The sequence below is a fragment of the Mobula birostris genome, chromosome 4 (assembly GCF_030028105.1).
Source record: "Mobula birostris isolate sMobBir1 chromosome 4, sMobBir1.hap1, whole genome shotgun sequence".
Taxonomy (NCBI): Eukaryota; Metazoa; Chordata; class Chondrichthyes; order Myliobatiformes; family Myliobatidae; genus Mobula; species Mobula birostris.
In genome coordinates, this window is record NC_092373.1 from 63225769 (window position 1) to 63242266 (window position 16498).

Genomic DNA, 16498 nt, shown 5'->3' on the forward strand with positions numbered 1-16498 from the left:
CAATGGGTGTCCCCCTTAACAAAAGTACTCCTGTTTGATTACTGTTGGGGGTTGCGGTGGGGGGGGAGAGAACCGACCTGAGGGGAAGCAACCGTGGCCACACCTCTGTCACAGAGTCTGGCCCTGTAGCTCAGAAGGGTAGGGAAAGGAAGAGGATAGCAGCAATGTTAGGGGACTCTATAGCCGGGGGGGGGGGGGCAAACAGGCGATTCAGTGGACACAGGAAAGAAACAGGATGGTCGTTTGTCTCCCAGGTGCCAGGGTTCAGGATGTTTCTGATTGTGTCCATGATATCCTGAAGTGGGAAGGCGAACAGCCAGAGGTCGTGGTACACATTGGTACCGGCAACACAAGTAGAAAAGGGAGGAGGTCCTGAAAACAGACTACAGGGAGATAGGAAGGAAGTCGAGAAGCAGGACCACAAAGGTAGAAATCTCAGGATTACTGCCTGTGTCACACGACAGTGAGTATAGGAATAGAGTGATGTGGAGGATAAATGTGGCTGAGGGATTGGAGCAGGTAGCAGGCATTCAGATTTCTAGATCATTGGGACCTCTTTTGGACAGGCGTGACCTGTACAAAAAGGACAGGGTTGCACTTGAATCTGAAGGGAACCAATATCCTGTCAGGGAGGTTTGCAAAGGCTATTGGGGAGAGTTTAAACTAGAATTACTGGGCCGTGGGAACAGAACTGAAGAGACAGAGGAAAGGGTGGTTGGTTCACAAATAGAGAAAACTTGTAGAAAGTATGAGAGGGAAGGTAGGCAAGTGATAGAGAAGGGATATGCTTAGTCCTATGGTTTGATTTGTATCAATTTTAATGCAAGAAGCATCATGAACAAAGCAGATGAGCTTAAGAGCGTGGATCAGTACTTGGAGCTATGATGCTGTGGCCATTATAGACACTTGGATGGCTCAGGGGGAGAAATGGTTACTTAGAGGGCCAGGCTTTAGATGTTTCTGAAAGGACAGGGAAGGAGGCAAAAGAGGTGGGGGCGTGGCACTGCTGATCAGAGATAGTGTCACAGCTCTAGAAAAACAGGAAGTCATGGAGGGATTGTCTACTGAGTCTCTGTGGGTGGAAGTTAGAAACAGGAAGGGGTCAATAACTCTCCTGGGTGTTTTTTTTTTATAGACCACCCAATAGTGACAGGGACATCAAAGAGCAGATAGGGAGACATATTCCAGAACGGTGCAGTAATAACAGGTTTGTCGTGATGGGGGATTTTAATTTCCCCAATATTGATTGGCATCTCCCTAGAGAGGGGTTTAGATGGGGTGGAGTTTGTTAGGTGTGTTCTGGAAGGTTTACTGAAATAGCATGTAGATAAGCCGACAAGCGGAGAGGCTGTACTTGATCTGGTATTGGGAAATGAACCTGGTCAGGTCGCTCAGTGGGACAGCGTTTTGGAGATAGTGATCTCAATTCTATCTCCTTTACCATAGCATTGGAGCGGGATAGGAACAGACAAGTTTGGAAAGAGTTTAATTGGATGAAGGGGAAATATGAAGCTATCAGGCAGGAACTTGGAAGTATAAATTGGGAACAGATGTTTTCAGGGAAATGCACAGCAGAAATGTTGAGGGGATATTTGCGTGGCATTCTACATAGGTACGTTCCAATGAGACAGGGAAAGGATGACAGGGTACAGGAACCGCAGTGTATAAAGGCAATTGAAAATCTAGTCAAGAAGAAAATAAAAGCTTACAAAAGCTTCAAAAAACTAGGTAATGATAGAGATCTAGAAAATTATAAGGCTAGCAGGAAGGAGCTTAAGAATGAAATTAGAAGAGCCAGAAGGGGCCATGAGAAGGCCTTGGCAAGCAGGATTAAGAAAAACCCCAGAGCATTCTACATGTATGTGAAAAGCAAGAGGATAAGACATGAGAAATTAGGACCAATCAAGTGTGGCAGTGGAAAAGTGTGTATGGAACTGGAGGAGGCAGCAGAGGTACTTAATGAATACTTGGCTTCAGTATTCACTGCGGAAAAGAACCTTGTGGGGATAACTTACAGTGGACTGAAAAGCTTGACATACAGACATTGAGAAAGAGGATGTGCTGGAGCTTTTGTAAAGCATCAAGTTGGTTAAGTAACCGGGACTGGACGAGATGTACCCCAGGCTACTGTGGGAGGTGAGGGAAGAAATTGCTGAGCCTCTGGCAATGATCTTTGCATCATCAATGGGGACAGGAGAGGTTCCGGAGGATTGGAGAGTTGCAAATGTTGTTCCCTTATTCAAGAAAGGGAGTAGAGACAGTCCAGGAAATTATAGACCAGTGAGTCTTACCTCGGTGGTTGGTAAGTTGATGGAAAAGATCCTAAGAGGCAGGATTTATGAACATTTGGAGAGGTATATGATTAGGAATAGTCAGCATGGCTTTGTCAAAGGCAGGTCGTGCTTTATGAGCCTGATGGATTTTTTTGAGGATATAATTAAACACATGATGAAGGTAGAGCAGTAGATGTAGTGTATATGGATTTCAGCAAGGCATTTGATAAAGTACCCCATGCAAGGCTTATTGAGAAAGTAAGGAGGCATGGGATCCATTGCTTTGTGGATCCAGAAATGGTTGCCCATAGAAGGCAAAGAGTAGTTGTAGACTGGTCATATCCTGCATGGAGGCTGGTGACCAGTAGTGTGCCTCAGGCATCTGTTCTGGGACTCTTCATCATTTTTCTAAATAACCTGAATGAGGAAGTGGAAGGATGGGTGAGTAAGTTTGCTGATGACACAAAGGTTGATGGTGTTGTGGATAGTGTGGAGGGCTGTCAGCGGTTACAGCAGGACATCGACAGGATGCAAAACTGGGCTGAGAAGTGGCAGATGGAGTTCAACCCAGATAAGTGTGAGGTGGTTCAATCTGGTAGGTCAAATACGATCGCAGAATATGGTATTAATTCTAAGACTCTTGACAATGTGGAGGATCAGAGGGATCTTGGTGTCCGAGTCCATAGGACACTTAGAGGTGCTGCGCAGGTTGACTTTGTGGTTAAAAAGGCATACGGTGCATTGGCCTTCATCAACTGTGGGATTGAGTTCAAGAGCCAATAGGTAATGTTACAGCTATATAGGACCCTGGTCAGACCCCACTTGGAGTACTGTGCTCAGTTCTGGTCACCTCACTACAGGAAGGATGTGGAAACTATAGAAAGGGTGCAGAGGAGATTTACAAGGATGTTGCCTGGATTGGGGAGTATGCCTTATGAGAATAGGTTGAGTGAACTTGGCCTTTTCTCCTTGGTGCGCCGTAGGATGAGAGGTGACCTGATAGAGGTGTATAAGATGATGAGAGGCATTGATCGTGTGGATCGTCAGAGGCTTTTCCCCAGGGCTGAAATGGCTAAAACAAGAGGACACAGTTTTAAGGTGCTTGGAAGTAGGTACAGAGGAGATGTCAGGGGTAAGCTTTATACAACCTGTATTGTGCTATAGGTTTTCTGTGTTAATATTTTGCCCAGGAAAATGCTGACGTCAGTGACAAACGGCAACGCTGGATTTATAATTCCATAATACTAAATCATCTGCCGTAGGCTACCTCTTTAGTGCATTCATAGCCAGCAAAAAAGCTTCACAAGATTCTTTCTATTCATAAATTATATCTCAGCAAAACAAAATGTGTGTTGATTTGTAATTTTCAGACAACTAAAGGTCAATCAAAATAGCCTAGTTTCCACATGCAAAGGCACAATCCATACTGTTATTGCCAAAGGACTGAGTTTTGCACTTGGGACTGTTCTGCCACCCCAGCATATTGCTGTATATTTCAATTCCAAAAGTCAGATTCAGTCAGATTCTCCCACTGCTCCAGTGACATGAGGTCAATGTAGAGGTTTAATTCTGCCTGTCTGGAGTTTACCAGTCAAAGCCAAAGTAAAATTTATAATCAGAGTACATACATCTTACTATATACAACTCTAAAATTCTTTTTCTGTGGCATACTTAGCAAATCTATAGAACAGTAACTGTAAACAGGATCAATGGACAAACAGTGAAAACACAGATATAAATAGCAATATATAACAAAAATGAAACAAGATAACGTAGCCCTTAATTATTGCAGTTATCCTCTTTCGTTCAAGAGCCTGATGATTGAGGGGTAGTAACTGTTGTTGAACTTGGTGGTGTGAGTTCTGAGGCACCTGCAACTTCTACCTGATGGCAGCAGTGAGAAAAGAGCATGGCTTGGGTGGTGAAGATTTTTGATGATGGATGCTACTTTCCTATGGGACTGTTTCACGTAGATGTGCTCAATGATTAGGAGGGTAAAACCGTGATATACTGGGCCAAATCCACCTTTTGAAGGACTTTCTGCTTCAAGGCATTGGGTGTTCCCATACCAGGCCGTAATGCAGCCAGTCAGCACACTTTCCACCACACATCTATAGAAGTTTGCCAAGGTTTTTGATGACATACCAAATCGCCACAGACTCCTGAGGAAATACAGGCACTGTCATGCTTTTTTTCTCAATTACATTTACATGATGGGTCCAGAACAGGTCTTCTGAGACAGAGACAGTCAGGAATTTAAAGTTACTGTTGCTCTCCACATCTGATACCCGATGAGTACTGGCTCATAGATCTCTCTCCTGAAGTCTACAATCAGCTCCTTGGTCTTACTGACATTGAGTGAGAGGTTGTTGCTCTTACAGCACAAAACCTAATTTTCAATCCCCCATTTGATACAGCCCACAACAGTGGTGTTATCAACAAAGTTCTGTATGGTGTTGGAGCTGGAATTAGCGATAGTCATTGGTGTAAAGCAATTACAGCCTGGGGCGAAGTACACATCGTTGACGGTGCTCCTGTGTTGACGAAGATTGTGGAAATGCTTTTGCAAATCAGGACTGACTGGGGTCTGCAGGTGAGGAAATCCGTTATCTAACTGCATAAGGGAAACTGAGGCCCAGGTCTTGGGAGTTTATTGATCACTTTTGAGGGGATGATGGTGTTAAATGCTGATCTGTAATCGATAAAGAGCATACTGCTCTGACAGCAGGTAAAGACCTGATGAGCCAAATGACCTACCATATTTATTCAAAGTACAAGGAAAAAATGTAACTCTTTCTGCAGTCTACAAATAAAATGAAAAAGAAAACACATTCGAAGGGCATTTTTTAACCAAATGTTCCCATTTACCACAGCAAACGTATGCGTGACAGTTGCGCAACCTAACAACTTCGCCCTGGAACAATAGCCCGCCCTGAAGGCAAAAGGAACCTTTAATAATATGAACAAGGTCTACATTCACAAGCAAACTCAATTAGACATTATCAGCACCAAAAACATACATGAAGCAATACAAAACAATGAAGGAGCAGGGTCGAAACACCAACAGAACTCAACTCGGCAAAAATCCCTCTGTACAATTTGCTCCGCGGGCCGGCCCTGGGAGTGTAACGGGATCCCACGAAGTTGCCCGGGGCGGTGGAAATGTGGAATCCGCAGGTCGGTCGGGTTCGGAGACGGGGGGAGAGGAACGTTGTATGCGGGATCCCACCGGCCCGTTCCGGAATCTTCCGGCAGTAGATGCCCCAGGACGGGTCAGCGGCACAAGGTCCAAAGTCAGCTGACTGAAAACTTACCGAAGCCCAAAAAACACATAAGAGCGAGCACCACGAACCGGTGTAGCCCTCGCTGGGGGTCGCACAGGGCCGAGGCGACCCTACCGCAACATGAAACCGGTTTGTCGTCCTGGCAGCCCAGCAGTGATTCCGCCTCCTCCGCTCCTGCCATTGCGCCCAGCTCTGCCTGCCTGCCCGCCCGCCCACGTGATCCAGGTCACACTTCCTGGAGACCAGTCAGCAACTTCCGCTTCTGATGACCTCAGGGTCAGCCAGCGTAAGGAGCGCTTGCCTCTTCCATACGCGGAAGTCGGATCGGCGTCTCTCTCACCTGAGGAACTTTGTTTTTCTGTATTTTACATGTGTCCGGAGTAACGCAGTTTCGTTTGGCTGTATTCATGTATGGTTAAATGACAATTAAAATTGACTTGGGCACACCTCATAAACAACCCCTTCAGAGGACATCTTACTCGACTCGAATGATCGCACTACGACTGCTTTAAATTAACTTTCCTTTGTCATCATTTTCACAGTCGGGTCGAAACTGTGCCGTTCTTATCCTGGCTCATCACATTCATGGTCCCGTTCATCCAATATTCACGAGTCGATTTATTTATTGCCATATACACTAGGGTGCAATGAAATTGCTTGGTCACAGAAAGTAACGTAGTGCAAAACAGCAGGATGGTTCAAAGATTGCAGTTAAATCTGAAGAAATGCAATTTGCAATACTGTAAAAAGAAATACTAAAATGACAATGACAGAAGTAGAATTGATCGTCTCAGAACGTAACCGCGCCAGCAGGAAAGGAACGTGAAAGTGTGATTGGTTCTCAGAAATGGAGAAGAAACAGTTAAGTCAATTTTTATGGTGTTGACTGGTCCACTTGAAGGAAAATGTCTCTTCATTCACATATTTAAAATATCGTAAACAATAATGATGTTTGTTTTTCAGATTTTGATATGGCATTTTGCAAATGCTGTGTAGTTTACGGAAGGACATCTGCCAAACACACTGTTCCCGCCAAGAATCTGACATTTTCACCCGACACTCGTAGCAACTTTTACTTGCAATGACAGCAGGTATAATGCTGGAAATTTAACCACATTTTAATGTCAAGAGAGACTCAAATACTCCCTCAACGTTAAACAGCAATTTATTTGCCAAGTAGGTGGCTAAAAGTGTGGAAGTGTAAAGCCCGTAATGGAAACATCTGTAAAGTATTGGTAGTCATTGAATCGTTTACTGTACAAAATTTTATTTTTGAATTAAGTATATTTTGAAATAAAAAAATCATTTGTTTCTCTGCCAATTTAATGTGCTGCGTTGAATGCACTCAATCTGGTCTTTTCTATAATGAAGAACCAAATAATAGTGACTAAAGGAGATGCAGATGCTGGAACTTGCAGCGAGAAACAAATTGCTGAAGGCCCTCGACCATTCAGGCAGCATTAGTTAAGGCATAGGGATAGACAATATTTTGAATGCAGAGTCCTGAAGTGTCAACTATACCTCTGCCTCCATAGATGCTGCCAGATCTGAATTCCTTCGACAGATTTTAATTTTCTTCAGCCTGGGAAGTGAATTGCAGAATGCTTCTGTATCGTCCACAGGATCGATCCTGAGATGCGATTATTTTTAAATCAATGTTGAAATTTTGATCCTCAAATTATTCTCACAAAGCATTACAATAGATGAAGATACATCATCTTATAAGTGGCCTGTTTTGACGAATGGGTATCAAGCTGTAGAATCACAATTTTCTCTCTCCATCTTTTGCCTAACCTGCTGAATTGTTTCCAACATTCTCTTTTATTCCAGACGCGTAGCATCCGATGTTTGTATCCTCGTTCTAGCATTATTTTTTCTTCCTCATTCATTCCTTAAATTTCCATCTCTTTCAGATACGTTAGCTGTGATTAAAAAGCCTTCAATCTCATGTAATTTCTGTCTCCATTTGAAAATATATTCCATTTGTTCTGTCCTGTATTCCAGACCCATATCATTTACAACTTCAAATATTTGATTTCTAGTTTTTCCCAAATTTTGATAAAATGTCATGGACTTTTTTTTCTCTTTCTCTACATTTGCTGAGTATTTCTGGCATTTTCTGATTCTACAACCTATGCACCTTTCATCCGATGTTCTTAATACCTTTTGCTTATTTATTATTTTTTTGTTTCCTTTCTGTATTTGCAGTTTGTTGTGTGTATTGGTTGTTTGCCCATCTTGTGTGCAGTTTTTAATTGATGTTTCTTTATATTTACTGTGAATGCCTGCAAGAACATGAATCTCAGGGTAGTATATGGTGACAAAAATCGACTTTGATAATAAACTTACTTCAAACTTTGAAAAGTTTCAAGCACCTAAATTTCTTTTCTCTTGGACATTCATCAAATGGAGAACAACAGAACATTTAGAGGATACTGCAGGTTCAGAATCAGAATGAAAATGTCATTTTGTCAAATGTGACCTGAAACATCAGAAACAATTTTCCCGAACCTTTTAGGATTAATGGCATTGCATAAAAAGGTGTGGCAGAGTAAGTAGGCACATTAACAGTTAGTGTAACACTTCATAATCCCAGCTTTAAGATTGGGGTTCAATTCCCCTTCACTGAACGCAAGGATTTTGTCTGTTCTCCCTCTGAATGTATGGAAATCCTCTGGGTGCTTTGGTTTCCTCCCACATTCCAAAGACATGGGTTCAGGTTATAAAGTTGTGGGCATGCTATGTTGGAAGCATTGTGACACTTGCAGGAGTGTGTTGGGACAGTGAAGCAAACAACACACTAATATTTTTTCTAAGCTTGTGAAATACACGGTCATTCCAGCCCTGGAAATTTCAAACTGCCCAATGCATCACCGGCACCAGCCTACCCACCATTATGGACATACACACAGAAAGAACCTGTAACATCTTTGAGAATCCCACCCACCCCGCTTATCCCACTCTCATCAAGGAAGATGCTACGTAGCATCCACGGCAGGACCAAAAGACTCAAAACAGGAACTTTCTCCGAGCTGCAAGGCTGATTAGCACTTCTGTCCACTAACTACACCATGGTTTTATTTCCTGTTAGTCACCTTACAGGTAGCACAGTGCTACTTTATGGACATACAATCAATCTAGCTAACTTATGCACTTATAGTTATTGTGTTTTATTATTGTAGTGTTATCTTTTGTGTTTTTGTACTGCATAGGATTCAGACTAACAATTATTTTGTTCTCCTTTGCACTTGCGTTCAGGAAATGACATTAAACAATCTTGAATCTGGAATAACAAACACAACAATATAAGCATTCTGGAAGGGGCAGTAACCACAGGGGTAAGAATTAGCAAACATTTTCTTTTCTGCATTGTTGGCACCAGCCACCTGAGGGAAAGTTCCAAGCTACTCAATGGGGCTAAAATAAAACTGGGATTAAAGCAAAAGTATCTCTTCTTTCTTGGAAGTTTATGGAGGTTCAGCATGTCATCTAAAACTTTGATAAACCTCTATTAATGCACAATGGACAGTGTCATAACTGGTTGCATCATGGTAATGGCCCTAATGCCCAGGAACAAAAAATGCCTTTAGAAGGTGGTGATAGAGCACAGTTCATTACAGGCACAGCCCTTCCTACCATTGAGCATTATTACACAGAATGCTGCAACAAGAAAGGAACATTCATCGTCAAAGACCTCCACAATACACTCCATGCTCTTTTCTCGCTACCACCATCAAGCAGGACGGGCTGAAGCCTTAGGTCCCACACCACCAGGTTCAGAAAGTTATTACACTACAACCATCAGGCTGCTGAACTGGCATGGATAACTTCACTCACAACTCAACCTACAGACTCACTTTCAAGGACTTTTTCCAACACAAGTACTCATTATTATTATTATTATTATTCTATTTGGACAACTTGTCTTCCTTGGCACATTGTTAGTCAGTCTTCATCTATGTATGGGATTTCATCAATTCTATTTTATTTATTTTCCTGTAAATAGCTGTGAGGAAATGAATCACAAGGTATAGTATATGATAAAGACATACTATGATAATAAATTTTACTTTGACTTTGAGTGAGTTTAAGTGTATAGTTGATGGTTGGTAGGGGTTCACTGGCTGTAAGGCCTGTTCCTCTGCTGTATTACAGTATGACTCTAAACACCAACAAAATCTGATTCCAATTATGCATCCATCAGGCTGAAAAGAAATGGCAGAATGAGATGAAGATTAATATCACTGATATATTTCATGAAATCTGTTGTTTTGCAGCAGCAGTACAGTGTAATACATTAAAAACGACCGTACATTACAAGAATGTATACAAGATATATATATATTTTAAAATTAAATAAGTAATGCAAAAATAGAGAGGCAGTGCTTGTTGGTTAGTTCATTGTCTGTTCAGAAATCTGATGGCAGAGGGGGAAAAAGCTGTTCCTAAAACGTTGAATGTGTCTCCAGGCTCCTTTACTTCCTATCTGATTATAGATAGGGTCCTTAATAATGGATGCTACCTTTTTGAGGTATTGCCTTTTGGAGATGTCCTCAATGCTTGGGAGACTAGTAGCTATGATGCAGCTGGCTGATTTTGCAACCCTCTGCAGCCTTTTCTGACCCCTGCAGTGGCCGCTCCACACCAGACGGCGATGCAATCAATGAGCATGCTTGCTACAGTACATCTGCAGAAATTTGCTCAATTCTTTGGTAACATACCAAATCTCCTCAAGGTCCTAATGAAATATAGCCACTGATGTGCCTTCTTCAAAATTGCATCAATATGTTGGGCCCAGGATAGATCTTCAGAGATGTTGACACCCAGGTCTTGAAACTGCTCATCCTGTCCACCACTGACTCCTCGATACGAACTGCTGAGTGTTCCCTCAAGAAGTGAATGGGCATATTTATCATAATGTGCCAAAAGTTGCAAATTTCAGGAAATCTATATTCCTGCCAACATAACTGCTATCTATATTAACATCTAATTAGTAGTGGATTATTCTCACAATAAAAAACATTCGAGTTAGGAGTAAAGAAATTTGACCCTTTCAAACCTGCTTTGCCTTTCGATAAGAACAAGACCGATCTGATTTCACCACAAATATATTTCTGACAAATGTTTTTCCTCGATCTATTAACACAGCTTGAACTGCTGAACGATCTTACATTTATAATCTTTAATTTTCCATTGTTTATATTCTCACTCTCTAACACTGCTCATTTCATTGCTTTTATTTATTTTGTCTATTTTCTATGTCTCTAATTGCCCCATCTCATTAATCCATTGTCTAAATGTTATCAACAACTCATACCAATGGTTACACTTGCCTCACACCACAAAGATATTCCCGGTATATTCCCCCACTTTGTCTTAAACTTTTTCCCCAATTCTGACCAAGGGTCTTCAAATATTCTGTTTCTCTTTCCACAAGTGCTGCCATTATCTGTTGAGTGTTTGCGGTATTTATTAAGTTAGAGGATTTTGTAAACTAAAGCGTTGAAACAGCACTTAAGAATTCAATCTGAAACTATTTCTTAACTCTTCTGAATACTCTACCAACTGTGGAGGCTGAATCATTAAAAACAAAGACAGGTTTTTTTTGTCAAGAGAGGAGTCAAGGGTGAAAGAGAACAGTGAAACAAAAATTCCAAGGCCTAGATGAGAACTTCCATAATTTACAAATGAAAGAGGAAAGAGCAAACTGCATGATTATTTTGATATTATAATAAGGAATTCTACCAAGCTTCAAAGAAAAAAAGCTGCAACAAAATCTAAAGAGGGCCTCCTGGTGGCACAAAATAGAATTACACAATCTAACAGAAATTAATAGCCCTAACTGTTTTACACTAGGATGAGCAATACAATACCAGAACATTATTAAGTTTTTTTTTACAAGCTTTTGAAAGTTTTGTGACCTAACAAAGCTTGCCAATTCTTATTCACATAGTACGTTGAAATAACCATAGAGTTTAGATTTCAAAGTCCCTAAGGTACTACTCTCAACTACACAACTGGGTAGCTTGTTCCACGTGTCCACAACTCACTGTGTAAAGAAATGCTTCCTAATGTTAGTCTAAAATCCCCCTTTAACCACTCTCCACCTATGGCTTCGTGCCCTTGTTGATGGATTAATTTTGAGGTAGCAACTGGCATCCACCTTACTTATACCCTTAATGATTTTGAATACTTCTATCATGTTTCTTCTCATTCTACGGCTACTTAGGCTAAAAAGAGTTGATTCTTTCAACCTTTCTTCATATCTCATACTTGCAGGCCTTGAATGAGTCTAGTCACTATTCTCGAAACTCTCACCAGTGTCTTCACATCCCTCACAAAATATGGAGAAGTATATATTGATGCAACACATTCAAAATGTTGGCCACATCTGCACAAGGACTCCTAAAGATTAACTTGCAGACTGAGACAATGGTAAGGAAGGCAATTGCATTATTAGCATTCATTTTGAGAGGTCTAAAATATACAAGCAAGGATATAATGCGAAGGCTTTATATGGCATTGGTCACACTACACTTGGGAGTGCTGTGAGTGGCTTTGGGCCCCTTATCTAAGAAAAGGTGTGCTGGTATTGTGAAGAGTCATGAGAAGATTCGTGAGAATGATTCCAGGAATGAAAGTGTTAATGTCTAAGGAGTGTTTGATGGCTCTGGGTCTGTACTCACTGGAGTTTAAAAGAATGAGGATCTGATTGAAACCTATCGAATATTGAAAGGCCTAGAGTGGGTATGAAGAGGATATTTCCTATAGTGGGGGAATTGAGAATGAGAGGGCACAGTCTCAGAATAGAGGGACACCTCTTCAGAACAGAGATAAAGAGGGATTTCTTTAGACAGAAGGTGGTGAATCTGTGTAAGTTGCTGCCACAAGTGGCTGTACAGGCCATGTCATTGTGTATATTTAAAGTTGGATAGGTTCTTGATTAATAAGGTCATCAAAAGTTACAGGGACAGGTAGAAAAATGGGGTCGAGAGGAATAATCAGTCATGATGGAATGGTGGAGCAGAATTGATGGACTAAATGGCTTAATTCTGCTTCTATGTCTTATGGTTTTTCTGAAATTCCTGACCACAAGACGGAGATGATTGAATGGTCAGTGGAAATGATTTCTTTGAGGAAAGCTCTCATTGGCAGAATCGTAAAATCTTCCATGACCAATAATTTACTATTTATAATTTTATTTATATTTTGACATCCGTATTGGATCCTAGAAGCTATTCTGAAGTGGAAATAACTTAGAAACGTTTCCATAACTAACTGCTGCCAAACTAGACCTGCATTGGCATTTCTTCAACTACTGCCAATTTGAACGATGCTGTACAATGTACAACTTTACATTGTTTCAAAAAGTGGTAGTAAAACATACACGCAGGGGTCTTAACAATTACAATGGCCTATCGTTTTGTTTTCTTGGAGAGCTGAACAGTCCAGTGTTCCACTCTACAACTCATTTTGCTGACGTCACCAAAGTACCAAATATTTTGAGATTAATGCACTCATCTAAATTGCTTGGAGATAAAATGAAAGTAAGTCGCCTGTTGTAAAATTTCATGCTCACCATGGGAATGAAAATTGTTCAAAACTAAAAATAACATGACCTTCAATTTTCCAAACCACAACAGCCAGTTCTATAAAGTTTGCAGTTCAGTATTGACTGGCGTAATTAATGTTTCCAATTCTACTTCCCTCAAAACATTTTAAATCATGTTTTGGAGAATTCAGAATTGTAATCCATGGATTTACAATATATTTTGAAGATCCCAATCAAAAAATGATTTGTATGTAATTTCAAAAGGATTTGGATGATTTTAAAAGTGAGACGAGAACTAAAAATGCAATGGAACATGGATCTACTTTCCCATGGTGGGAATTTCATCTTTAAACAAAACCCCATAAAATTCTCATCAATTCAACTGGAAGACACACATAACATCCATTGTTAATTAGCCTGTACATAATAATGGCCAAATTAGTTAATGGTATCATCAGTGGCCAAATAAAATACATTTCACCTAATATTAGACCAGAACATTTTTTGTATTCTGTCATTGCTGCAACTTGCTCACTGTGAAAATCCCTGTGATACATGCTGAAAGGGCACTGACCTAGTCCTGTCTACGATCAAATCAGCGAGGGCCATTGATATCATAGCCTTCTCAGCATTTCCAGAATATTCTGCTTTTACTCCACTTTTGAAAGCTTAACTTAATGTTTAGATGCAAGTATGCCACCTTTATATGCCAGCATATTGAAAAAGGCAATCTTTATGGAAAAATCATTCACAGGAAAGATTAAAACAGAATGTGGTAAATAATCTCAATAAATAGCAGAACATTTCGTAACTGACACATGACAGTGCACCAAAACCTAGTTATTGTTCCTCGCCAAAAAACAGTGGTTTCATACTTTAAATTAATGCAGTACCCTTTTAAATTATCACAAAATATAAGCCAAGTTTTATTTTTGAAATACATATCGGAGTAAAATTTAGCTGTCAATCACTATTGTAATCAGAATTAAACAGGTCATAGTTGGAAAAAATGTAGCCTTAGTACAGGATTTTGTACTTTGATGGACGATAAAATACTACGGAAAAACAACAGAAACAATAAAGATTGTCTTCATGGAAAAAATGCTGAAAACAAGGTTTTGAGGAAAAACCTTTCAAATAAGTTCAAAGTGCTCTAAACCACAGTGGATTGCAAGTAGCAGCATGAAGAAATAACTGTCCATGCGCTACAACCTGGTTATCAGTTTCCTTAAAAAAAGGTTGATTTGTTATCCGGAAAATTACAGTACAATCAGCCACTTCTTGAAATGTAGCAATTGCTAAATTAGCTGATAGTTACAACACATTTAGCTCTTGGCTTTTCCTTTTTTAGCTGGCAATTGACCAGTTGCTTCTAGGTACTTGTTGACCAACTCTTCTTGTACACTGGGCAGACATGGCTGGTATCTGCTGTAGTCCATAGTGTATTCACCTTTACCCTGCAAAAAATATTTTCAAAAAGTTGAAAACAAAGCTCGGTGTACCCCTTACAGTATCTTGTCATTAACTTGAATTAGTTCTAATATGTTCAAAGACTTAATACACTTGATCAATTAATTTTCATTACGTTATTGTTGAGTATCATTGAATTGTTGTCGACTCATGGTGACATATGGATAGTGTAGTTATTCATAGGGTTTACGGAAGTAGGTTGCCAGGCCATTCTTCCACGCAGATATTGCTGTTACCCAGGTAGAGACTCGGCCTGATTCAAACTCAGGACCATTCGCCTCGAAGTCCAGTGCTGATGCCAGTACACCACCAGCCAGCCCAATTTTCATTATATAAAGGACAAAAATCAAATCCAAAATATTTATACTTAATCTACAAATAATGTATCCTTCAATCACATTGCTACATCAATTATTGTGAAAAGTGATCGAATAAATGGCCTTAAAGTAGAGAAATATGAACTTATCAACAATACGCAGTCCTATGATCTACCTCTGTGAAAGACCGGAGTTCTGAAGCATATCCGAACATGTCATTCAGTGGTACCTGTAAAAAAAAATAAATATTTTGCTTTCCAGACAATTCAAAATGCTTTCCCTTACTCAATTAAGTGTTGGTTGTTTTGTGATTTGGCATGAAACCTAAATGACATGACATTTTAAAACAACAGACAAAGAAGTGTACTGATGCAAAATTAGGCTTTTTAATAGTTATTTTTGACAAGTCTCACAAAAGCATATTATAAAGATTCTTACAGAATTTATCATACCCCCTGCTACATAGTGCACTACATTATACCTCAACAACTGGGATTCTTTATGTGATATCACTATTGATTTTTCATCAATTATATCTAGAAATAAATAAAAGATTTTGCAGAAACCATTCCATTTAGTCACGCCTATTTAAACATTTTGTGAACACCCAAGCAGGAACATTTCTCGTAGAATTCTTTAGGATATTGCTGTGGCACTTACGTGGTTCATGTGATGAGAAAATACCAATATTGCCACCAAAATGGCAAAGGTTTCAATCCATAATATTTTTAAATTACAAAGGTACTTTAATCTTTCATGACATGTTCCAAATGTCGGATCTCCTTCTGAAACAGCTTTTGGTGCTTTTGGACAGGAAGTACAAAGAGGGAAATACCTTCTTCAGAATAAATATCAGCATGGTGACTCAGTGATAATTAGCCATATATTACACAATAGACAGGCATAATACTTACATCAGCATAAAGTGTGAAATATCCCTCTGTTCCATCCTGGCCAGTGATAATACCATGTCGACGATTGATTCCAGCAATGACAACTCCTTGAAATTCATTAGGAGCTACCACCTCGACTGACATAATGGGTTCCAGAATGATCACACTAGTCTTCTCCATAGCTGAACAACAAAATTAGAAAGTAGTTATCACTGTAATATGCTTGCTTCTTCAAAATCTCAAGGATGAGGACTACATCCCAACTAGACTATACAATTAGGAAGGTGTGCAAATCCTTACTTAGGAGTGAAGATGCATTTTCTACGAACATCCAAATCAGAGCTGGGTGTTTGCTACTCCTTTTTACATACCTTCAGGGGATGCTCTACACACTGAGTGCCGGGTAAGTTCAATTGACCAACTGGGATGCCCACATGCTCAAATTTAATATCTAACTTGCAATTTACATGAAGTTAAGTATACTCGTAATTTTTCTAATTAATGCAGCTGCAAGAAGCCAATTCCATTCCTCCCCTTCCCCTCCTCCACTCAAGGTTTTAACAAATCACATTCTAAGACAGCAGGGAGAGAAAAAAGATTAGAAGACCAATTAGCCAGTTGGTAGGAATTGCTTGAACACAATGTCCACGAAATGATACCAGAATGACTAGAAAAATCACAATATGCTCCAAAAGAGTCAACATGGTTT

The 16498-nt window shown here is 40.0% G+C and overlaps 2 protein-coding genes across 4 annotated transcripts in view; both read right to left on the minus strand.

The window, feature by feature from the left end:
• mfsd1 (major facilitator superfamily domain containing 1) overlaps positions 1 to 5778 on the minus strand; it is a 57867-nt gene extending 52089 nt beyond the window's left edge. For all 3 annotated transcript variants that reach the window (XM_072255449.1, XM_072255448.1, XM_072255450.1), the window contains exon 1: positions 5588 to 5778. In XM_072255449.1, coding sequence (XP_072111550.1) covers positions 5588 to 5738 — 151 coding nt within the window. In that variant the 5' untranslated portion in view covers positions 5739 to 5778. The remainder of the gene's footprint in view (positions 1 to 5587) is intronic.
• Positions 5779 to 9788: 4010 nt separating this feature from the next.
• gfm1 (G elongation factor, mitochondrial 1) overlaps positions 9789 to 16498 on the minus strand; it is a 66838-nt gene continuing 60128 nt past the window's right edge. The window contains exons 16-18 of the mRNA XM_072255451.1: positions 15811 to 15971; positions 15072 to 15125; positions 9789 to 14566 (exon numbers count right to left, since the gene is read on the minus strand). Of these exons, the coding sequence (XP_072111552.1) occupies positions 14435 to 14566; positions 15072 to 15125; positions 15811 to 15971 (347 nt within the window). The 3' untranslated portion in view covers positions 9789 to 14434. The remainder of the gene's footprint in view (positions 14567 to 15071; positions 15126 to 15810; positions 15972 to 16498) is intronic.